At 38.6% G+C, this 25,035-nt stretch overlaps 2 protein-coding genes across 2 annotated transcripts; both read right to left on the bottom strand.

Moving 5' to 3' along the window:
• Positions 1-509: 509 nt before the first annotated feature.
• LOC102391777 (olfactory receptor 51F2-like) lies at positions 510-1,460 on the bottom strand. The gene has a single exon (XM_006041751.4). It carries the CDS (start codon positions 1,458-1,460, stop codon positions 510-512), a length of 951 nt encoding a protein of 316 aa, XP_006041813.4.
• A 15,162-nt stretch (positions 1,461-16,622) lies between these two features.
• On the bottom strand, positions 16,623-17,567 carry LOC123464980 (olfactory receptor 51F2-like). Its single transcript, XM_045162872.1, has one exon. The coding sequence runs from the start codon at positions 17,565-17,567 to the stop codon at positions 16,623-16,625; it is 945 nt and encodes a 314-aa protein (XP_045018807.1).
• Positions 17,568-25,035: the final 7,468 nt, after the last annotated feature.

The following is a 25,035-nucleotide window of genomic DNA, read 5'->3' as shown; positions in this document are numbered from 1 at the left end:
ACTAATTCCATATGTGAAATCAAAACTGGATCATGGGATCTTAGTAATTATAAATCTTTCATCTTGAATGAAGAAATATTAACATAATTGGAATTATCTGAGGAAAATGGTACCAGGGATTTTCCAGCTTAAACTTATCTTTTTTATCTGAGGGTCTTCTTACTTAAAGCTAAAGTGATATTTTTGATGTTTTCATCCCAAGCATGAGCCTCAAGATTTTTGCTTCTATAAATGGCATTTTACTCATCTATATGATGCCCTTGGGCTTCCCTGGTAGCTCAGCTGATAAAGAATCCACCTGCAATGCAGGAGACCCCAGTTCGATTCCTGGGTCAGGAAGATCCCCTTGAGAAGGGAATGGCTACCCACTCCAGTATTCTGGTCTGGAGAATTCCATGGACAGAGGAGCCTTGCAGGCTACAGTTCATGGGACCACAAACAGTCAGAAACGACTGAGTGACTTTCACTTCTTATGATGCCCAGCACTAGAAAAAAATTGAGAAACACATCTACTTCTTTGTTGCAGTGGTATGGAGAACTTTTAGCACAGCTCTGCGTATCTGTTTGGTCTTCACACTGTAGATGATGGGGTTCATCACAGGGGGGATCAACAGGTAGGCATTTGCAATCAGAGTATGTACATATGGTGGGGCCCATTTCCCAAATCTGTGAACAAAAGACAGGCTGATCAATGGAATATAGAATACAGCAACAGCACCAAGATGAGAGATGCATGTGCTGAAGGCTTTCTTCCTCTCTTCTGAGGATGCTATGCTGAAGACAGTCTTGATAATCAAAAGATAAGAGAGGATGATGAAGATCGAGTCCACCCCAGCAGTGGTGATCAGGGCTGTCAGACCAACCGCACTATTGATCCTGCTGTCTGTGCACGAGAGCCTCATCACATCAGGGTGGGAGCAGTAGGAGTGATGGAGCTCATGGCTGCGGCAATAGGACAAGCGCTTAAGAAGCACCTCCACAGGAGTCAGTGTTAGGGTACCCCTGGTGACGATGGCTACTCCAGTCTGTGCTATTTTAAGATCAGTTAAGACACTGGCATATCTAAGAGGATTGGAGATAGCCACAAATCGATCAAAGGCCATGGCCAACAACACTGAAGATTCCATGACAGTGAAAAGATGAATGAAAAACATCTGTGACAAGCAGGCATTAAAGCTGATTTCCCTGGCATCGAACCAGAAGATACCCAGCATGGTGACCAGAATGGATATTGACAAGCCAAGGTCAGTGGTGGACAGCATGGAGAGGAAATAATACATGGGCTCGTGCAGGCTGGGCTGAGTGATGATGGCAAAGAGAACCAGGCTGTTTCCTGAGAGAGCAGTTGCATAGAGAAAGCAGAAGGGAATGGAGATCCAGGTGTGGAAGGCTTCCAGCCCAGGAACACCAGTCAGAAAGAAAACGACAGAAGAGGATGTGGTATTTTTGAAAGCTGACATGTTGAACTCAAGCTGAAGTATTTAATCTGAGTGTTCTAAAATGATAAATTGTATTCATTCACTTATCATGCATTCACATAAAATATTTCACCAAGTAAACATTTATAAAAGACAGCTATTGTTCAGCCACTCTGTCATGTCCGGCACTGCAATGTCATGGACTGCACCACGCCAGGCTTCCCTCTCCTTTACTATCTCCCAGAGTTTTCTCAGACTCAAGTCCCTTGAGTCAATGATGCCATCCAAACATCTCATTTTCTCTCACCAGCTTCTCATCCTGCCTTCGATCTTTCCCAGCATCAGGGTTATTTCCAAGGAGTTGGCTATTTGCATCAGGTGGCCAAAGTATTGGAGCTTCAGCATCAGACCTTGCAAAGAATATTCAGGGTTGATTTCCTTTAGGATTGGCTGGTTTAACCTCCTTACTGCTTTTTAATATGCTGTCTAGGTTTGTCATAGCTTTTCTTCCAAGAAGCAAATGTCTTTTAATTTGTGGCTGCAGTCACTGTCCACAGTGATTTTGGATCCAGAGAAAATAAACTTGCCCATGTTCTATATTTCCACATCTATTTGCCATGAAGTGATGAAACCAGATGCCAGGAACTTAGTTTTTTGAATGCTGAATTTTAAGCCAGTTTTTTCACTCTCCTCTTTCACCTTCATCAAGAAACTCTTTAGTTCCTCTTTACTTTACGCCATTAGAGGGGTATCATCTGCATATCTGAGACTGTTGATATTTCTCCTGGCAATCTTGATTCCAGCGTGTGACTTATCCAGCCCAGCATTTCAATGATGTACTCTGCATATAAGTTAAATAAGCGATATACAGCCTTGGTGTACTCCTTTCCCAATTTTGAACCAGTCTGTTGTTCCATGTCTGGTTCTACCTGTTGTTTCTTGTCCTGCATACAGATTTCTTAAGAGGTAGGTCAGGTGGTCTGGTGTTCCCATCTCTTTAAGAATTTTCCACAGTTTATTGTTATCCACGGAGTCAAAAGCTTTAGCATTGTCAATGAAGCAGAAGTAGTTGTTTTTCTGAAATTCATTTTCTTTCCCTATGATCCAAAGGGCATTGGCAATTTGATCTCTGGTTCTTCTGCTTTTTCTAAATCCAGCTTGTACATCTGGAATTTCTTAGTTCATGTACTTTGAAGCCTAGCTTGAAGGATTTTGAGCGTTACCTTGATAGCATGTGAGATGAGTGAAATTGTATGGTAGTTTGAACAGTCTTTGACACTGCCTTTCTTTGGAACTGGAATGAAACTGGCCTTTTCCAGGCCTGTGGCCATTGCTGAAATTTGCTGGCATATTGACTGCAGCACTTTCACAGCATCATCTTTTAAGATCTGAAACAGCTCAGTTGGAATTGCATCACCTCTCGTAGCTTTGTTCATAGTAATGCTTCCTAAGGCCCACTTGACTTCACACTACAGGATGTCTGGCTCTACATAAGTGACCACACTATAGTTATTATCTGGGTCATTAGGACGTTCTTGTTTAGTTCTTCTGTGTATTCTTACCAGTTCTGCTTAATCTCTCCTGCTTCTGTTAGGTCCTTGCCATTTTAGTCATTAATTGTGCTCATCTTGGATAAGATGTTCCCTTAGTGTCTCCAACTTTCTTGAAGACATCTCTAGTAATTCCCATTCTATTATTTTCCTCTATTTCTTTTCAGTGTTCACTTAAGAAGGCTTTCTTCTCTCCCCTTGCTATTCTCTGGAACTCTGCTTTCACTTGGGTTTATCTTCCTCTTTCTTCTGCACTACTCTCTTATGTTCTTTTCTCAATTATTTCTAAGACTTCCTCAGACAACTGTTTTGCTTTTTTGCATTTCTTTTTCTTGAGAATGGTTTTGATCACTGCCTCTTATACAATGTTAGGAACATTTATCCATAGTTCTTCAGGCACTCTGTATATCAAAACCAATCCCTTGAATCTATTTGTCACTTCAACTTTATAATCACAGGGATTTGATTTTGGTCATACCTTCATAAAGAAGGGCAGCTAAAGGCAAAGGAGAAAAAGAAAGATATACCTATTTGAATGCAGAGTCACCCTGCTTATTTAACTTATATGCAGAGTACATCATGCAAAATCCCAGGCTGGATGAAGCACAAGCTGGAATCAAGATTGCTGGGAGAAATATCAATAACCTCAGATACACATTGTTACCACCCTTATGGCAGAAAGTGAAGAGGAACTAAAGAGCCTCTTGGTGAAAGTCAAAGAGAAGAGTGAAAAAATTGGCTTAAAATTCAACCTTCAGAAAACTAAGATCATGCATCTGGTCCTATCACTTCATGGCGAATAGATGGAGAAACAATGGAAACAGTGAGAGACTTTATTTTGGGGGCTCCAAAATCACTGCAGATAGTGACTGCAGCCATGAAATTAAAAGATGCCTGCTCCTTGGAAGAAAAGCTATGACCAACCTAGCCCACATATTAAAAAGCAGAGACATTACTTTACCAACAAAGGTCCATCTAGTCAAAGTTATGGTTTTTCCAGTAGTCATGTATGGATGTGAGTGTGGGACAATAAAGAAAGCTGAGTGCCAAAGAATTGATGTTTTTGAACTGTGGTGTTGGAGAAGACTCTTGAGAGTCCCTTGGACTACAAGGAGATCCAACCAGCCCATCCTAAAGGAAATCAGTCCTGAATATTCATTGAAAGGACTGATGTTGAAGCTGAAACTCCAATACTTTGGCCTCCTGATGCAAAGAACTGACTCATTTGAAAAGAGCCTGATGCTGGGAAAGATTGAAGGCAGGAGGAGAAGGGGATGACAGAGGATGAGATGGTTGAATGGCATCACTGACTCGATGGACATGAGTTTGAGCAAGCTGCAGGAGTTGAAAACGGACAGGGAAGCCTGGCATGCTGCAGTCCATGGGGTCGAAAAGAGTCAGACACAACTGAGTGACTGAACTGAACTGACCTGATACTTGAATTGCCTAGTGATTTTCCATACTTTCTTCAATTTAAGTCTGACATTTGCAATAATGAATTCATGATTTGATCCACAGTCAGCTCCCATTCTTATTTTTGCTGGTTTTATGGAGCTTCTCCATCTTCAGCTGCAAAGAATATAATATGTCTGATTTTTGGTATTGACCATCTGGTGTTATTCATGTGTAGAGTTGTCTTTTGTGTTGCTGGAAAAGGGTGTTTGCCATGACCAGTGCATTATCTTGACAAAACTCTGTTAGGATTTGCCATGCTTCATTTTGTATTCCAAGGCAGAATCCATATTATATAAAGAGCTCATAAAGATTGATTTTAAAAAAGAAAAATAAGATCACGTTTAGTAAAAGCCCAGAAAACATAAAATTAACAATTATACAAGAATATAAAGTTTGTGCACAAACACATCTCATAACAACCCATCTTATTTAAATCATATGTCTGTTAAATGAGATTATACCCATCACTTCCTGAGTTCATGCGATACACAATCATTAAATATTTGTTAAAACCTGTTTATAGAATTAAGTGGAATTTAGATCAGCAGTGAATAGTACATGCAGTGATTCTGAATATAGTAAATAAAGTAAGTTAGCTTTTGGTGGCCCCCAAAAGAAATCCTCTCTTCAGTCCCTGGATACTTCTTTTCAACCAGGGTGAATATCTCCAATCTTAATAAACAGCTAACATTTGTTGAGTCCCTACTAGTAGTTGTGATAATACCATATATAAATATGCAGTCTATTTGCAATATCATAACTTGAACTGTACCTTTTTTAACTTTCAAAACATATAGCGAGTATAAGCAATCGAGAGTTATAAACAGAACAATCTGAGTATTGAAGCTCTCCAAATTATGGGTATTTTCATGTTAATTTTTTGGCATATCAATAAACTTTTTAGGATTTCTCATTCTAAACTTTAATGTGTTCAAACATATAACTATATTTATTGGCTGAGTTAACAAACTACATGATAAGTTATTAAACTGTAACTTATCTGAATTTCTTCCTCTCTAAAGTAATCATGATATACATAACTCAGAGGATAATTTTGAGGATTAAATTAATGTATGTGAAAAGTTCAGGAGGGCACTCAACTACAATGCAAAAGTTCACCAAAATGATACAGATAAACCTATTTACAAAACAGAAAGAGACTCACAGAAATAGAAAATAATTATGGTTACCAAAGGGGAAAGTGAGCTAGGGATAAATTAGGAGTTTGGGATTAACAAATGTACAATACTAAATAAAAACAGATAAACAACAAGCACCTACTGTATAGCGTAAAGAACTATATTCAGTATCTTGTAATAACCTATAATGGAAAAGAATCTGAATGAGAATATATACATATATGTATAACAGGATCACTTTGCTGTATTGTCTGAAACTAACACAACATTATAAATTAACTATGCTTCAATAAAAGTTGCATATCCCTCCCCTCTTATCCATGTAGCTTACTATCTGATTTCTGACAGAAGAGATGGAAATATATCTGTCTCAAATATTAGAAAGTTGTATAGCAGAAGTGTTAGGGGAAAAAAAGTATTCCTTGAGAACAGGAAGATTACTTGTGCAGGAATTAATAAGTTAAAACCACCATGAAAAAATTCTAAGCACGTCAAAAGTTTGTAGCTTCAGATATTTTCAAAATGCCATTAAACTGTGAAATATAAAAATATTAATAGGTAGTATTTAAAGGTAACAGGGACCCAGTATCAAATTATCTTTTCACCAATAAAAGAGTAGGGAATGTAGATTTTTTTCCTAAACATTAAGGAAAAAGTGAATATATAGAACTATTTTTGTACTGGGAAATAATTCCAACAATTTTCCCTCTTTCTTTTGTAAAAGTCTCATTCTCTTTCATTTGTAGCATTACCATATCCTGTAAATATTCCAATTTCTTCTTCAACCTAAGCAATTTTTTGAGAATTTTTTTAAAAAGAGAGGGCAGAAGATAGGGAGGGAGGAAGGAAGGGAGAAAGGGAAGAAATAAAGAAGAAGAAACTTTTTCTTAATAACCTTGTCTCACTGTTACAGTTTCTCCTTCTCTTCATGAACCACTTATTGAATATTTGTCTGCCCTCACCTCTCTTTAAAGGTTTCTGCCTCTTTAATGGTTTATACCTATAGTTGAAGTCTGGTTTCTTTTAGAGGCTTCAGTCAGCCCTGTCTTCTCATCTGGAGCTCAGTGTCCTCTTCCAGACTCAATCAAGTAATAGACAGGAGTGAGTTGCTCGTGATGTAGTGTTCAGGTCTCCATTTTCCTGCTGGCTGGAAATCAGTCCTGAATATTCATTGGAAGGACTGATGCTGAAACTCCAATACTTTGGCCACCTGATGCGAAGAATTCACTTCTTAGAAAAGACCCTGATGCTGGGAAAGATTGAAAGCAGGAAGAGAAGGGGATGACAGAGGATGAGATGGTTGGATGGCATCACCGACTCAATAGACATGAGTTTGAGCAAGCTCCGTGAGTTGGTAATGGACAGGGAAGACTGGTGTGCTGCAGTCCATGGGGTTGCAAAGAGTTGGACACAACTGAGTGACTGAAATGATTACTGGAGACTGGGGTTGCTCTTAACTCCAAGAGACTACTCTCAGTCTCAGCCAGGTGCACTTCTCACAACACGACATCTTGCCACTTCTAAACCAGCAGAAGAATCTCTCTGATGCTTTTTCTTATAAAGGCATACATGATTAAGCTTTGCTTACTCAGCACAATCTTGCTTTTGATAAACTCAAAGTCAAATAATCGTAGACTTTATTAATATCTGTAAGTAGGCAGGTCAAGAAGCAACAGTTAGAACTGGACATGGAACAACAGACAGGTTCCAAATAGGAAAAGAAGTACATCAAGGCTGGATATTGTCACCCTGCTTATTTAACTTATATGCAGAGTACATCATGAGAAATGCTGGGCTGGAAGAAGCACAAGCTGGAATGAAAATTGCCAGCAGAAATATCAATAACCTCAGATATGCAGATGACACCACCCTTATGGCAGAAAGTGAAGAGGAACTGAAGAGCCTCTTGATGAAAGTGAAAGAGGAAAAATATCAAGGCACCTGGTCCCATCACTTCATGGGAAATAGATGGGGAAACAGTGGAAACAGTGTCACACTTTATTTTTGGGGGCTCCTAAATCACTGCAGATGGTGATTGCAGCCATGAAAATAAAAGACGCTTACTCCTTGGAAGGAAAGCTATGACCAACCTAGATAGCATATTGAAAAGCAGAGACATTACTTTGACAGCAAAGTCCATCTAGTCAAGGCTATGGTTTTTCCAGTGGTCATGTATGGATGTGAGAGTTGGACTGTGAAGAAAGCTGAGCACTGAAGAATTGATGCTTTTGAACTGTGGTGTTGGAGAAGACTCTTGAGAGTCCCTTGGACTGCAAGGAGATCCAGCCAGTCCATCCTAAAGGGGATCAGTCCTGGGTGTTCATTGGAAGGACTGATACTGAAGCTGAAACTCCAATACTTTGGCCACCTCATGCGAAGAGTTGACTCATTGGAAAAGACCCTGATCCTGGGAGGGAATTGGGGCAGAAGAGAAGGGGATGATGGAGGATGAGATGGCTGGATGGCATCACCAACTCGATGGACATGAGTTTCCGTAGAGTCTGGCAGTTTGTGATGGACAGGGAGGCCTGGCGTGCTGCGATTCATGGGGTCACAAAGAGTCGGACACAACTGAGTGACTGAACTGAACTGAAGCTCCCTAAGTGGTGTCCCACCACATTCATAGCTCCACTCAAACTCAAAGGAAGGGTTTTTTACTGACCTAGTGTGTTAGAGGCAGGAATATATTGAAGGTTCTTTAAGAATTCTGCCTACCAAGTTGTCCTGGCCATCTAATCTCCAAACTTCCATAGGTACACCTTCCTCAGTATTCTTTCATTGACTGTCCTTATTTTCCAGCTCCATCACCATCACTTTACATAACACTCTCATCAATTTTTCCAGAATTTAGCAATATTCTCATAAGTAATTTCCTTGCCCTGAGTTTCCAGATGTTCTCCATATTGATGCCAATATGATCTATCAAAAATACACCTCCATGTCACTCCACAGAGCTCGTGATTGCCTTCAAAATGAGGTCAAAACTCCTTATCTCTTTTTTATAGCAGTCAAGGATCTCCCCAGTCTACTTTGCCACCAAACCTCTTTGCTGCCCCAGGAACCTTTAATATATTTAACCTAGGCTTTTTCTACTTCACCAAACTACCTGGAAATTTTTCATATTGTTTTAACTGATGGACCACCTCTTCTCTTTTGAACTAGCTGACATACTTTAGACCCATTACTTGCTGCAGTGAACCATTTGTAAATTCATTTCATTTGTTTATGTTTAACATTAAATAGTTACATTAGAAAACATTTGATGACATCACTTTCTCCAAGCCAAGTCAGAAGAAAAAATTTCCTCTAGAGTCACATCCTTTTGTATTTCAGCACCTAGAATTGTGGTCACACCATTGTAAGTTATTTGAAAATATGTGTCTCCAACAAAAATTATCTACTGGAAGATGGATTTTTGCTTATTCATCATTATATTCCCATTACTTTGTACTATGATGTCCAGTGCAGGAAGAAAATCCATGCTTCTCGATATAAATTAAATCCAAGAGTTGTAAACTGACAAAGAAATCTCACTGAACTCTCCTTCATTCCTACAAAATGAGTGAGTGTGTGTGCATGCACACACGTGCATATTAGATTTTTCAATGGAAGACTCTGTCCTAATACTGTAGGGTAAACTTTCATATATTTCCTTCCATTTGTTGATAATAATTTTCTCTTTACAAGAAAATAATATTCCAGTCTCACTGTCAGGGTATGCTGCAAGTTCTGGACTGCAATACCTTGACTTCTCTCTCTCTTTTAATTACAGAAAGATACTAATATGGTTGTTGGGTCAGGCAAGCCTGGGTTCAAATGCTGGCCCTACCAACAACTAGATGAGGTTCTCCAAGTGAACACTGAACATAAGTTTCTTCTCCTGAGAAATGGGTAGCTTATGAAAGCATTAATTTGTAAGGATTAAATAAAATAACATTTGTAAACATTTAATAACTAGTCCTTGGGAGACATTTAATAATGGTAAATGAGTATGAAGATGAGAGGTGAATGGTAGTAATAGTGCCAGCTGGCCTTGCACATGGTTTTGAAATGTGGTACAACTGACCGGAAAACTCACAATTGCCAGAACATGCTTACAAATCATTCTAAGCAGCAAGACATATGGTCCAAAGGCCAATGGAAACCACCCTCTGCCCCCAGTTGGAAATATGTCCTCAGAAATACAAATTTCCTTGGACACCAAAAGTACTTTTTGCACTTAATAAAATCTTCCTCATTCTTAAAGAAGCCAATGTGGGTAAAATCTCATCTTTTTTTCTGAACTCAGCAATTCTACTTACACAGTATGGAGGTAAATTCTTTCCTGCCCTGTTTTCCAGGAAGGGGCCTCAGGAGGAGGGGAGGTTTACTACTCAGGGATTGGTGGCATATATAAGCAGCTAAGATGTAGAGTGTACGAAATCTCTTAATCAGAAAAATCCTAGTGGACATTTTTATGGCCCCAGAGTATGAAGCTTCCCAAGTGTTCATTCTCCCTCAGGGCTGCCTTCTCTATCTACTCCATCAAACTTATTTTAGTCATTTCTATACAGGGACTGGTATGATCGTTCCTTGAAAATGTATCCCAGTAAATGTTTGTTAAAAGTAAATTTGTGAGTAAAAAATACAAAACAAACCACTTGCTCTCTATATAGTCTCACCCCTGACCCCACACCCAGCTGATAAATATATCAGCCTCCAGTATCTCCTATGAATTTTGGTGCATTTCTAACAAAACTTTCCATTTATTTTTCTTTAAAATGTCATTAATTCTTTATAAAGCACGTTAAGTATGTATCACATGCCAGGGTTCTGTGCTGTTAATGTAGGGAATAGAACTGAGTCATTTTCCTCTCAATGCTGAAAGTCCAGTGAAGAAATAGCCATAAACATGATGACAACTGGGCATATTTATTGTGAAGGCATCGAAAGACATATATTTATCCTGCAGGAGGGTCAGCACCAAGTGTGTCAGGAGACAAGGAAGAACAGAGTACAGGAAAAGAAAGTGACTAATAGCATATTCAGCATGCTTGGAGCCCTGGGTGCAGGCAGGACAGCAAGTGGCAAGTGAACCTGAACAGGGAGGCAGGATCCCTGTTGCAGAAGACCTTGCAGGCATTCTAAAGCATTTGTATCTGAATAAAGTAATAGAAATTTCTAGGTATGCAATCACATCTTTCTCCATTCCTAGAAAAACACATTTCTACCCATCCTTATGAAGTAACTGAAGATTTCAGGCATCTTATTTGAGGCTCAATAATAAACTGCAGTTCCCTGCTTGGTGCAGTATCAACCTGAATGATAAGAATATAATATTTTTCCTCTAGGCTCAATCTGTCAGTTATACAGAAATGTCAATTTAGGATACATTCTCAAACAGACCCTCAATTAGCTTATGAGGTCTCAACAGAATACTTGATCACTTACTCTTCCAAATTTTGCATCAGATTAACCAGGCGACTTTTCTAAAACCAAGCTGGTTTTAGAAAAGGCAGAGGAACCAGAGATCAAATTGCCAACATCCGCTGGATCATGGAAAAAGCAAGAGAGTTCCAGAAAAACATCTATTTCTGCTTTATTGACTATGCCAAAGCCTTTGACTGTGTGGATCACAATCGACTGTGGGAAATTCTGAAAGAGATGGGAATACCAGACCACCTGACCTGCCTCTTGAGAAATCTGTATGCAGGTCAGGAAGCAACAGTTAGAACTGGACATAGAACAACAGACTGGTTCCAAATAGGAAAAGCAGTACGTCAAGGCTGTATATTATCACCCTGCTTATTTAACTTATATGCAGAGTACATCATGAGAAACGCTGGACTGAAAGAAACACAAGCTGGAATCAAGATTGCTGGGAGAAATATCAATAACTTCAGATATGCAGATGACACCACCTTTATGGCAGAAAGTGAAGAGGAACTAAAAAGCCTCTTGATGAAAGTGAAAGAGGAGAGTGAAAAAGTTGGCTTAAAGCTCAACATTCAGAAAACGAAGATCATGGCATCTGGTCCCATCACTTCATGGGAAATAGATAGGGAAACAGCAGAAACAGTGTCAGACTTTATTTTTGGGGGCTCCAAAATCACTGCAGATGGTGACTGCAGCCATAAAATTAAAAGACGCTTACTCCTTGGAAGGAAGCTATGACCAACCTAGATAGCATATTCAAAAGCAGAGACATTACTTTGCCAACAAAGGTCCGTCTAGTCAAGGCTATGGTTTTTCCTGTGGTCATGTATGGATGTGAGAATTGGACTCTGAAGAAAGCTGAGCACCGAAGAATTGATGCCTTTGAACTGTGGTGTTGGAGAAGACTGTTGAGAGTCCCTTGGACTGCAAGGAGATCCAACCAGTCCATTCTGAAGGAGATCAGCCCTGGGATTTCTTTGGAGGGAATGATGCTAAAGCTGAAACTCCAGCACTTTGGCCACCTCATGCGAAGAGTTGACTCATTTGAAAAGACTCTGATGCTGGGAGGGATTAGGGGCATGAGGAGAAGTGGACGACAGAGGATGAGATAGCTGGATGGCATCACTGACTCAATGGACGTGAGTCTGAGTGAACTCCGGGAGTTTGTGATGAACAGGGAGGCCGGGCGTGCTGCGATTCATGAGGTGGCAAAGAGTCGGACATGACTGAGCGACTGAATTGAACTGAACTGAACTGAACCAGGTGATTATTTTTAGCATTGCTCAGACAATCTCGAAAAAGCATTGTTTCATAAAGTCTATAAATAAATACAAAAGCTATAAAAATGTGTAGACCTCTCTCTAGTTGATGACACTGAATTCACAGAAAAACATAGCTAATAGAAAAGTATTTCCCGTAAGAAAAAAGAAAGACTATCCTAAGGAAATTTTCTGTGAATTGTGTCACTTTAAAAAGAAAACAAACTTGTATACTTTAAAATGGATTGTGTTACTTTAGATATGACTATGGGCTTCTCTAGTGGCTCAGATGGTAAAGAATCTGCTTGCAATGCAAGAGATGTGGGTTCAATCCCTGTGTCAGGAAGATCCCCTGGAGAAGGGAATGGCTACCCACTTCAGTATTCTTGCCTGGATAATTCCATGGACTGAGGAACGTGGCAGGCTACAGTCCGTGGGGTTGTAGAGTCAGACACGTTAAGTTACTAACACAACAACACACATGACTATACTATACAAAATCATATATAATTCACACATCTTGAGTCATCTTTCTTACTATAGTGTATGTTAATTTCATGGGAACTTTCTTCAACACATTTATTTTAAAATACAGTGAAAAATATGGTTCTCCACCTTTAAATTCTCCATTTTCAATACTTTCACAGAGCATCCATGAAATTTGAATCATGATATTTCTACTTTTATTGCTTATACTTGAATATGCATTTGGTCTCTTCTGTTAAATAGTATATATTTAGACACAGGATATAGGCCTAAGAGTTTCCTGGGTTAATGATTTTCCCTTTACTACATGTTCTTCCTATAGAAAGAGACCACCAACTATGAATCCTCTTATTATCTGATATAGTGATGTGCACAGAATATCATGCATAAGAAACAACTGGTTAAAATATCATTTCAGTTTAGAGGTGTATAGCCAGACAGTTTAATGGACACAGAATATATTATGTTAAGCAAAATAAGTCAGATAAAGAAAAATACAATATAATTTCATTTACATGTGAAATCTAAAAAGTTTAAAAATGAACAAACATAATGAATCAAAACTGATTCATAAATACAGAGAACAAATAGGTAATTGCCAGAGGGAGGGGGTTTGAGGGTCAGGGGAGGAGAGAAATAGAAGAGGGAGATTAAGAGATTGGTGAGGGAGATTTCAGATATAAGACAGATGAGCCACAGGTATGAAATATACACTGTGGGGGATATGTTGTTTTTCAGTTGTCCAGTCGTGTCTGACTCTGCATGAACTGCAGCACTCCAGGCTTCTCTGTCCTTCAACCATAGCCCAGAGCTTGCTCAAACTCATGTCCATTGAGTCAGTGATGCCATCCAACCATCTTGTCCTCTGTTGTCCCCTTCTCTTTCTGCCTTCAATCTTTCCCAGAATCAGGGTCTTTTCCAAAGAGTTGGCTCTTCACATCAGGTGGCCAAAGTAGTGGAGCTTCAGCATCAGTGGGGAATATAGCCAATAATTATATAATATCTTTGTATGGTGACAGACAGTAAGTAGACTTATCATGGTGATTTTATGGAAATATCAAATCACTATGCTATGTAGCAGGAACTAACATAATGTTATAGGTCAATTCTTCTTCTTCAGGCCTTCCCTGGTGGCTCAGACAGTAAAGTGTCTGCCTACAATGTGGGAGACCCAGGTTCCATCCCTGGGTCGGGAAGATCCCCTGGAGAAAGACATGGCAACCCACTCCAGTATTCTTGCCTGGAGAATCCCATGGACAGAGACTGTCCATGGGGTCGCAAAGAGTCAGACATGACTGAGCGACTTCACTGTCCACTGTCTGTCTACTTCAAAAACAAACACTCTCATAGAAAAAGAAAGCATTTTGGGGTCACCAGACATGGGGATTGGATGAAGACAATCAAAAATATAAGCTTCCAGTTAGATGATAAAGAGTACTTGGGATGTAATGTACAACATGAAATATATATATATATATATATATATATATATATATATATATAATTAACACTTCTGGGTTTTATCTACGAAGTTGTTAAGAGAATCATTCTGAGTTCTCATCACAAGGGAAATATTTTTTTTAATTTCTTTATTGTTTTATCTATATGAGGTGTTATTGTTCACCAGACTTACTGGGGTAATCATTTCGTGGTGTATGTAAGCTAAATTATTAAGATGTAAACATTAACCTTACACAGTGCTGTGTGTCAATTACTTCTCTGTAAAACTGGAAGAAAAAAATAAACAGTTTCAAATCAATCAGGGAAGAGAGGCCTAACTAGCTGGAACAAAAAAAAAAATTTTTAATGCCACCTGAAACAAGGGGACAAAACAGCAATACCAAGAAAAAATAATAAAATGAAAATGTATTTTAAAACTTTAAAAATCAAAGAGAGCAGGTGGATGTTTCAGTCAGAGAGAGAAAAATGGTTAAAGACTATAGCTAAGGGTTAGGGTTAATCATGGTGTTATTCAGAAGTGAAAACCTCTTATTAAAGTGTTACTGCAATATACGTGATATCCTATAGGTAGCTTGTTAAAATGCAAATTCTTGTACTCCATCAGAGGAGTGTCTAAGTACTTCTGTGGGGCAGGAGGGGAGTTGAGGAAACCGCACTTAATAAAAGAATTTCAAGTGTTTTTGTGCCCCGATACTGGACCACACTGAGAGCAGTGAAAGAGGCAATGGAAATGGAAACAACAACAAGTGAAGTCGCTCAGTCATGTCCAGCTCTTTGCGACCCCATGGACTAGAGCCCACCAGGCTCCTCCATCCATGGAATTTTCTAGACAAGAGTACTGGAGTGGGTTGCGATTTCCTTCTCCAGGGGATCTTCCTGACCCAGGGATCAGACCTGGGTCTCCCACATTGCGGGCAGATGCTTTACCCTCTGAGCCACCAGGGAATCCTATGGAAATGGAAAGTGGATGTCATATTCTATATGTATCCAGTGAGCAGTATGAAGACAGACTATGAAGACGCTTGGTAACAAAGAGCTTGTGGAAAGTGAAGAACAAACAAATTGTGTGTTTTTAGAAAGCTGTTAAATGGAAGTTGATCATTTTGCTATCTGTAGTTAAAAAATAGCAACAATGGATAAGAAAGCTGTGGTATATATATACAATGGAGTATTACACAGCCATTAAAAATAATACATTTGATTCAGTTCTAATGAGGTGGATAAAACTGGAGCCTATTATACAGAGTGAAGTAAGCCAGAAAGAAAAACCTCATTATTGAACATTTTTAAAGTACAGGAATGTAAAGAAAAAGTGTAACTAAACCAATATTCAATTATGAAAAAATAACTAACTTTGACATTTGCAATATATATTTCCATACCTTTATAACAAATGCCCTCTGTGTATGTATGTGTACACTTGTGTATATTCAAATTAAAAATACATGCAACAGTGATAAGTATTTTAATCTTTTCTCTTAATATATATGTTTATCTATATCATTATCTATCTTTTTTCATGATAGTTCAGGTTTTGTTTTTCAGATATTTTGAAGTAGATGTTCAGTTTCTAAATTATCATATAAATTACAACATATAACAATGTGTTGAATCTCACAGCATATCATAACATTCTTGCCCACTTTCCCCCACTAGACATATATTCAGAAGATGAATCACTGGACATCAGACAGTTAAAATGTTAAAAAATTTACCGAAACGTCTAAAGAACTCTTTAAAGAATTAGAAAAATACCATTTTAATTCACATTTCCTCTTGTTTATTGTGCTTATTCATGATCCTCTATTTTGGGGAATAATAAGCATGTCCAATAATTGAGAATTGCTGAAAATTAGACTTTGCTACTGATCAAAATTTTATCAGACTTGCCTTGATACCTATATACACTAGAGGTGCTGAGACCATTTTGACTCCAATTTATGGTTTTACTTGGGGCTTCCCTGGTGGCTCGGATGGTAAAGAGCCTGCCTGCAGGTGGGGAGATCTGGGTTCAATCCCTGGATCGGGAAGATTCCCTGGAGAAGGAAATGGCAACCCACTCTAGTACTCTTGCCTGGAAAATCCCATGGATGGAGGAGCCTGGCAGGCTACAGTCCATGGGGTTGCAAAGGGTTGGACACGACTGAGCGACTTCACTTCACTCACTCATGGTTTAATTTGTCCTTTTACAGACATATTTTAAGCATGATCCTATTCCATGCCAGGTGCAGTACTTGTGAGAGGCTTACATATACACAAGACATGCATCCTGTTCTCAAAGAATGCAGTTTAGAACTCTGCATATAGTAAGTTCCTGGATCATCAGAAGACTAAAGCATGTATAAACATATTTTAATGTATTGTGGTAACTTACACTAGGGAATGATCAAACATCAGTCAGAGAAGACAACCTAATGAAAGATTACACTGGAAATGCCACTAAATTATTTTAGAAAGAACTACTTTTACCATGGCCTTCTGAATTTGCTTTGTCTTCACACTGTAGATTATGGGATTCATTACAGGAGGGATGAGCAGATAAATGTTGGCAATAAGAGTATGCACAAGGGGAGGGGCATGCTTCCCAAATCTATGCACCAGTGACAAGCTGATCATGGGGATGTAGAAGATGGCAACGGCACTTATGTGGGATACACATGTTCCAAAGGCCTTTTTCCGCTCTTCTGGGGAGGCAATGCTGAGCACGGAGTGGATGATCAGGACATAGGAGAGAAGGATCAAGACAGAGTCCAAGGCAGCGGTAGAGATGACAATGGCCAGACCAAATGCACTGTTGATCTTGGTGTCTGTGCATGAAAGCTTCATCACATCAGGGTGGAAGCAATATGAATGGTGCAGAACATGACTTCCACAGAAGGACAGATGCTTAAGGAGCAGGAGTAAAGGAATCAGAGCTGTTGTCCCCCTAACAACAATTGCAAAGCCCACTTTGATGATCCTTGAATTAGTCAAGATTGTGGCATATCTCAGTGGGTTACAGATGGCAATGTAGCGATCAAAGGCCATTGCAAGGAGTACCGAGGACTCCATGAATGTGAAACCATGGATGAAGAACATTTGGCCAATGCAGGCATCAAAGCTGATTTCTCGGACATTGAACCAGAAAATACCCACCATGGTAACCAATGTGGAAAGGCATAGTCCTAGGTCCGTGAAGGATAGCATGGAGAGGAAATAATACATGGGCTCATGAAGGCTTGACTCAGTGATGATGATGAACAAGATCATTCCATTCCCTGAGATAGCAATGACATAGAGACAACAGAATGGGATGAAGACCCAGGCATGGTAGGCTTCAAAACCAGGAATGCCAGTAAGAAAGAAGATTGTATGGTGGAAAATACTCTGATTAAAGGATGACATGATGAGTGAAGGAGGCAAATTTCACTGGGAAAAATGAGCAAGTCCTACAAAAACAGGGAAGAAAAATGATTTCCTGCTTTCCACATATCATACAATTTAGGATCACTAATGAACCGTGTCTTGTTCTTAAGTGTAAGTGCATTATTATTTACTCTTATTAGGTTTAGAGTTAATCTTGGTGGACTTAGCGGAAGAAAGAGAGGACTAAATCCAAATCAGCTGAGTTTTACCAGAGTCCCACTTGTTACCTCTAGGCCTCAGTATATATCTATGTACACAGATATAAGAGGAGATTAATTTAGATAATGATAAGATATTTCCCACATCTATGATTCTATGGTCATGGGCAGAGAGAGCATTTTTACACAAATTTAAGACAACACAAAAGGCAATTCTTCCTACTTCTTCTCTTCTAGCTTTCCAAGACAAAAACTTTAAGAGGTCCATTAAAAGTTTTTACATATCCAATGAAAACAGTATAGTTAAGGTACTAGTAAATATTTTACAGAATAAAATATGCAAGAGGTAATGATAAAAATGAAATACTAAGAAAAGTCTTTCAATCTGTACAAATAGACTACAGTGTATATAGTTGGTAAATAAAGCATTTATTCAAGTAGTAACTGTGAACCTGACAATGTTTAATGAAAATTCTCCCTGAAGAAATAGGGCTTAAGTTAACCTTAACAAGAACAAATGAAGTCATTGCAAGCAGATAATAATTGGAGCAAAACTATCTAAGTGTAATTCTCAATATTCCATTATTACAAAAGAGATATTGATGTATGGCAAAACCAATACATTGTAAAGTGAAAAAAAAAAAACCAAAAAAATAAAAATTTCACATTTATATTCAAAATAAAAAAAAGAAAATGAACTGAGGGGTTTGAAGGTAGGGCTGTGGACCCTCAGAAAGCCTCATTAAGACAGGATGCATCTCCGTTCGGACGGTGGATAATGACTCTGAACCATCTTCTCTTTTTGAGGATATAAGCATATATTCAAGTCACATCAATAAATCTCTAGCATCAAAGAAGTTCTTCTAAGTGTGTCCTAAGTTTTCTGATACCCTATTTTTATCTGTGGAAAGAATGTTTGGTTTTTAAAGTATGTGTATATCCTCTCTCATTCATGAATGTGTTCCTTCAACAAATATGTATTAATAAATAACTGACAAGATGACAATGTGGAAGGAATAGAATTAGAATCAGACCTAGCACTCCAACATGGCTGATACATGATTTGGGAAAAACAAATAACTCTGTGTAAGTTAACTTAATGAGTTTTTTGCAGCCTAAATGAACAAGGAGTGGCTTCAACTTCAGTGGGAATAACTGGTTATAGAACTTGTGAAGAGAGCATTTGAGAAGAAGCGAGAAAAATGTTCAATATAGGCAGCCTTTGGAGGACTTACTAAAAAAATGACTGGAAAATTTGAATTAAGAGGAAATGCATAAAAAATTAAAATTCATGGATTTTGAGTTAGCCCTTGGATCTCAGCTGCAAGAAAGGCCTCACTTTGCATTGCAGGAATTAGAATATGTACTTACCTCTGCATTCTAAACAAAGTATTCCTGCCCTGACAATACAGATTGAGAGTTAAACTGATACCTGGGTTGAAGTCATAGGAATAGTGAAAAATATCTTAGAAAAATAAAATCTAGCAGAAGGAGGCCTGGGAAAAAGGCCTTGGGGAATAGCAGTATTTAAGGAAAAGGCAGTAGCACCTTCTATTGAGACAGCAGAGGCAGGGCTAGCAAGGTGTAAATGAACCCCAGGAAAATGCAAGGACTTCATCAGTTTTTCTCACCTTTGATCTCAGAGCTAGGAAAAATAGTGTGTAAGAGTATCTATTGAATAATTGAATTGAATTGAATCTGATAATACTGATAGATCCTAGACACTTAATATTAGGCATTTTGTGGTTTCTGATATAGATCCCTTTGGATAAGAAGTAGAGTTCATGTAAACATACTGGTATATAGTAATATAGGAGATAAACTAACAATTTTCTTATTAACATTGTGTTTATTTTTAATACTTGAACTCTGCTCAAATTTAGATCTGATGATAAAAACAAATTTTTCTGAAGTCATTTTGTTATTGTTTATCACTCAGTCATATCCGACTCTTTGTGACCCCATGGATGCAAAGGCTTCCCGGTCCTTCACTATCTCCTGGAATTTGCTCAAACACAAATCCGTTGAGTCAATGATGCCATCCAACCATCTCATCCTCTGTCACCTCCTTCTCCTCCTACCTCAATCTTTCCCAGCATTAGAGTCTTTTCCAATAAGTTGGCTCTTCCCATCAGGTGGCCAAAAGATTGGAGCTTCAGCTTCAGTCTTTCCAATGAATATTCAGGGTTGGTATCCTTCAGGATTGACTGGTTTTATCTACTTGCGGTCCAATGGACAGTCTTTTTCAGCACTATAAATCGAAAGCATCAATTCTTCTGCACTCAGCCTACTTTATGGTCCAACTCTCACATCCATACATGACTACTGGAAAAACCATAGCTTTGACTATATGGACCTTTGTTGGCAAAGTGAAGTCTCTGATTTTTAACATGCTGTCTAGGTTTGTCATAGCTTTTCTTCCAAGGAGCAAGCGTTTTGTTTGTTTAATTTCGTGACTACAGTCACTGTCCACTGTGATTTTGGGAGCCCAAAAAAATAAAGTCTGTCACAGTTTCCATTTTTTCCCCATTATTTGCCATGAAGTGATGGGACCGGATGCCATGATTTCAGTTTTTGAATGTTGAATTTTAAGCCAGCTTTTTCACTCTACTCTTTCACCTTCATCAAGAGGCTTTTTAGTTCCTCTTTGCTTTCTGCCATTAGGGTCATATCATCTGATGCACATTACCTGAGGGTTTTCTTTTCCTTCTTTTTTTTTTTTTTTTTTGTATAGATGCTAAACCCCCATCAAGTGGAACAAATTAACTACTTGATGACCAGGAGCAAGTTGTCCCAGACTTACTGGAACCTAAGGACTGATAACGTTAACAACCTGTGACAATACCCTGTTCCCTCATCATCATCCAATCAGAGAACTGTGCACAAGCTGTTTACTGGCCCTGGGACACCTCTCCCTCACCTTGCCTTTAAAAATGCTTTTCTGAAACCCCGGTGATCCTTGAGTTTGAGTGTTTTGAGCACAAGCTGTCTTGAACTCCTTGCTTGTTGCTCTGCACTTTTCTTCACCACAATCAGTAGATGAGCTTTACTGCACAAAGACATGGGGACCTACGTTTGGTTCCATAGCAGAAGCAGGCTCTGGGGCTAATGCTCTTTTTACTATAGTAAATAAATTATGAGACTTCAATGGATTAGCCAAATATCCAAGTTAGTCTTCTCCTTAGCAGTAGTGATAATATTTCAACACCTCCCACAGGCCAAACAGTTTACATCATTTTATCTCTTTCTCTAAATCATTCTTTCCACTCTTCTGTAAGTTTCTTATGGTATATTTTTTCAACTGATAAAATCAAAGGGAAACATAGTAAGGTCTACTCTAATTCAGAGAACTGTTAACTAAAATGCATGAGCAGGAATATCTTTCCCTTTTTAAAATTCTGATTCTTAAACTACTCTTGCCTGTTCTTGTACCAAAACTAATGAGCAACTAGCAAATAACTATTCTTGGAAAGATACATTTAAATGTCTCTTTTTTCCCCCCATGGGGAATTCTTTAAGGACTTTGACTTAAACATCCTGTAAGCAGACCATCAAGAACCTGTAAATAGATTGTCCCATTACAAAGCTTCACATCTATTACTGTCACAACATGCATCCTGTATTACTAGCTTTTTCACAGATGAGAACATTGAGGCGAAGATTACAAAACAAATGTTCGGCAAAGTCATGTTTCTTTCTCACTTTTATCCATGTGGCAAATCTAAGAATTGAACTCGGTTCTCTATGAATTCACTCTGTTCTCTTCACTTATTTTTGAAACATCTTAAAAATGTGGAATGAATGAATACATGCTCATGACTACAGTAGGTATTTTCATAACTATTTTGAACAATAAAACAATTGTTTTCAATTGATACAATATATTGATATTTATGGGGGGCTTCGCTGGTGGCTCAGTGGTAAAGAACTTGCCTACAATGCAGGAGATGTCAGTTCAGTCCCTGGATTGGGAAGATCCCCTGGAGAAAGAAATGGCAACCCACTCCAGTTTTTTTTTCCTGGGAAATCCCATAACAGAGGAGCCTGGTGTGCTATAGTCTATGGGGGTCACCAAATGAGCTAGACTTAGTGACTACACAATAATAAATGGAGATATATATATATATACACAAACCCCTTTAATATGTACTACCGAGTTCACCAGTTTCCTGTGAACAGCTGGCTTTATAAACTATATGAAGATTTATACAGTCCCTGATGTACTCATAAAAGACTTTGCTGCACTGAAACACTGACCTCAAGCAAAGACTTTCTGGGTCTGGAAAGGGAGATTTGATCCTTTGAAAGTCAGCCCAGGCATTAGCAGAGAGTCTTTAAAAGAGAATTATCTCCATCTCACAAACTTACAAGCAAAAAGGTCTCTTTCCTAAGGCTGGGGAAATACTTCCTCATCAGCCCTACCCCCTTAATCCATCTGCAAAGAAGCTCTCTTTTTTCAGGAGAACTCATAGGGACTTTTCTGGAATGATCGAACTCTCAGACTTGAGAAAGAAAGACTTTATAAGGAGCCCAGGATCTGCCGGGTGAGAGCTGTTTACTCAGCCTTAAAACAATTCCTAGGAGAGAACTCCACACAGCTGTGTCCTGCTAACCCTTTACGCCCCAAACAACTGACTGTGGAGAGCAGTTACTTTTCAGACTAACTTCTTTTTTTTCCCCAAAACATAATCCTGAAGATGGATTATGATCATAGTTCTCATTGAAAAGCAATTTTACCTCTGTACAACTTACAAGACAGCAACTCAACTAACGAGCATATGAAAACATACTCCATATCATGTCATCAGGGAAATGAAATTAAGCTAGTAATAAAATACCACTATATACTCCACATCATAAGTCATCAGGGATATGAAATTAAGATAGTGATAAAATACCACTGCATACCTTTTAAAATGCAAAACTTCCAAAACTGATATCAAATTCTGGTAAGGATTTGGAGCAACAATAACTCCCATTCATTGCTGATGGAAATGCAAAATGGTATTTCCCCTTTAAAAGACAGTTTGGTGGTTTCTTACAAAATTAAACGTATTCATATCATAAAACCAAGCAGCTATACTCCTTACTATATACCCAAAAGAGTCAAAGTACTGTCTGTAATTACAGATCACACATGGATGTTTACATAAATTTTATTCATAATTGCCAAAATTTGGAAACAACCAAGATGCCCATCAGTAGGTGACTGGATAAACTGATATATCTAGAAAATGGATTATTTGTAGTGCTAAAAAGGAATTAACTTCTAAGTCATGAAAAAACATGAAGGAAACCTATTAGAGTCAATCATAATGGCTATATATGACTTTCTGGAAAAGGAAAACTATTGGAGATAATAAAAAGATCAGTGATAAACAGAATTTGAGGGGAGGGAGAAATTCATACGTGGAATATTGAGGATTTTTAGGACAGTGATAATACTCTGTATGATACTATAATGTTGGATATATGTCATTATAATTTGTCCATAACCACAGACTACACAGCACCAAGCATAAACCCTAATGTAAACTACGGACTTTGGGTGATACTGATGTATTCATTAATGTAGGTTTATCAGTTGCAACCAATGAAGCACTGTGCTGTGGGGCACAGGGGTCACTGTTGTTAATGGATGGAGAGCATACACATGTGTAGGGGCAAGACCTAGATGGGAAATGTCTGCACCTTCCCCTCAATTTGCTGTGAACCTAAAACTTCTCTAAAGAGTAAAGCCTATTCTTTTTTTTGAAGGAAAGAGCTAAAGATGATAAAACTTTGTGTCCCTGGTGTGTCCCTTGCCAGCTTACAGAAGCAATAGGCTATTCTGATGACTGGCCTGAAACTGACACTAGTGTATTCATCCCCGTGATGGAGATATTAACCACGTTTAACGGACAGTCTCTGTCAAAACTGTGGAGACACATAAGCAGCTTTCAGTCTTTGTCCACTTGATACAGTCTTTTACAAATTGTGGTAAACTGATAAGGTTGGTGAGTTTCAAGTCCAATAATTAATTAATCTTGCTTCTTGGCATAGAAGACTACGCTAAGAGGACATTGCCTTGCAAAGGTCTACTATATGGAAGAAGAGGATGAAGTAACTATACCACTAGAATTATTGCAGAGCAGAGACCTTACTTATCCTATTTAATATTTTTTTCCCTTCTGTTGCAAGGTTCTAGATCCCCAGTGTAAGGAAAGAGCAATTTGTCAAGATGGCAGTGGTCCGTCTCTCTTGCTCCATGGCCTCTCACTCTCTCTCCACCTCTAGTAAATACATGTTTATGTAACAACCGAGATCATTTATAGCATGGCACATATGCAATGACCTATATCAGCACAACCTGAAAAGCTCTTGTAGTTGAGTTGCATAGGCTGTGTCCAGTGGGTCAACCATAGGAGAGTACAGCATGGCTGCTGCTGTTGCCTTCCAACCAGCAGAGAATAAAGCTACAGTTCCTTGCGTCTTTTTCCAGCATCCCCACTTGCTCCTTGCCAGCCCTGGGTTTAGTGAGACACCCAGGAAAGTCTAAAAAGACATGTTTGTTTCCAGGAGTTCATCAAGAACCTAATAAGATATGCTTCCATTTTTGGATATCTTCTGCATTAATAAAAGCATTGTCTTCCCCCAGAAAGCACTTCAGCAGATGTGGGAGAATTTTTTAAAGACCTGGATAAGTTTGCTAGTAAATATTTGAAACTCAGTGGGAAAAAATGCACAATTCAAATTAGTTTTTAAGATATAAAAACAAACAGAGATGCCCAGGCTGCTATAGGGATATAAATATGAAAATCCTGCTGGCTATGCTAAGGATTCCAATTATAATGCTGCTAGTCCATGAGCAGGGCTGCAAGAGAGGCTACACAGCAGAACCTCAGGCTTTCTCAGCACAAGCCCAAGGGCTTTAAATTATTCATCAGCCCAGGAATAATAAGCAATGTGTACACAGACAGAGGGGAAGATGATCAGTGTTTCTTCAGAGAGTGTCTTGTCTAATTGACCTGTCCCAGGATTTGACCGGTTCAAATACTTTTTCTGCACACACCTACCCAGCTAGAGCTCTATCCTGAAATATTGTCTTTCTACTCTTTCCGCTTCAGCCCTCCTGAACACATCTTCAGGTTCCTGAAAATGACATGCTTTTTTTTCCTCCTCTGAGCCTTGTCTCATTCTGTTTTCCAAGGTAATATTAAGGTGTTTATTTATTCCAAAATTCTTTCTCAAATGCTAGCAGAAAAGAGATTTTATTTTGTATTGACATAAAATTTATGTTTGTATTAAAA

The sequence above is a fragment of the Bubalus bubalis genome, chromosome 16, assembly GCF_019923935.1.
Source record: "Bubalus bubalis isolate 160015118507 breed Murrah chromosome 16, NDDB_SH_1, whole genome shotgun sequence".
Classification (NCBI taxonomy): domain Eukaryota; kingdom Metazoa; phylum Chordata; class Mammalia; order Artiodactyla; family Bovidae; genus Bubalus; species Bubalus bubalis.
The sequence above is the reverse complement of the archived record's forward strand: the minus strand, read 5'-3'. Positions and strand labels throughout refer to the sequence as shown.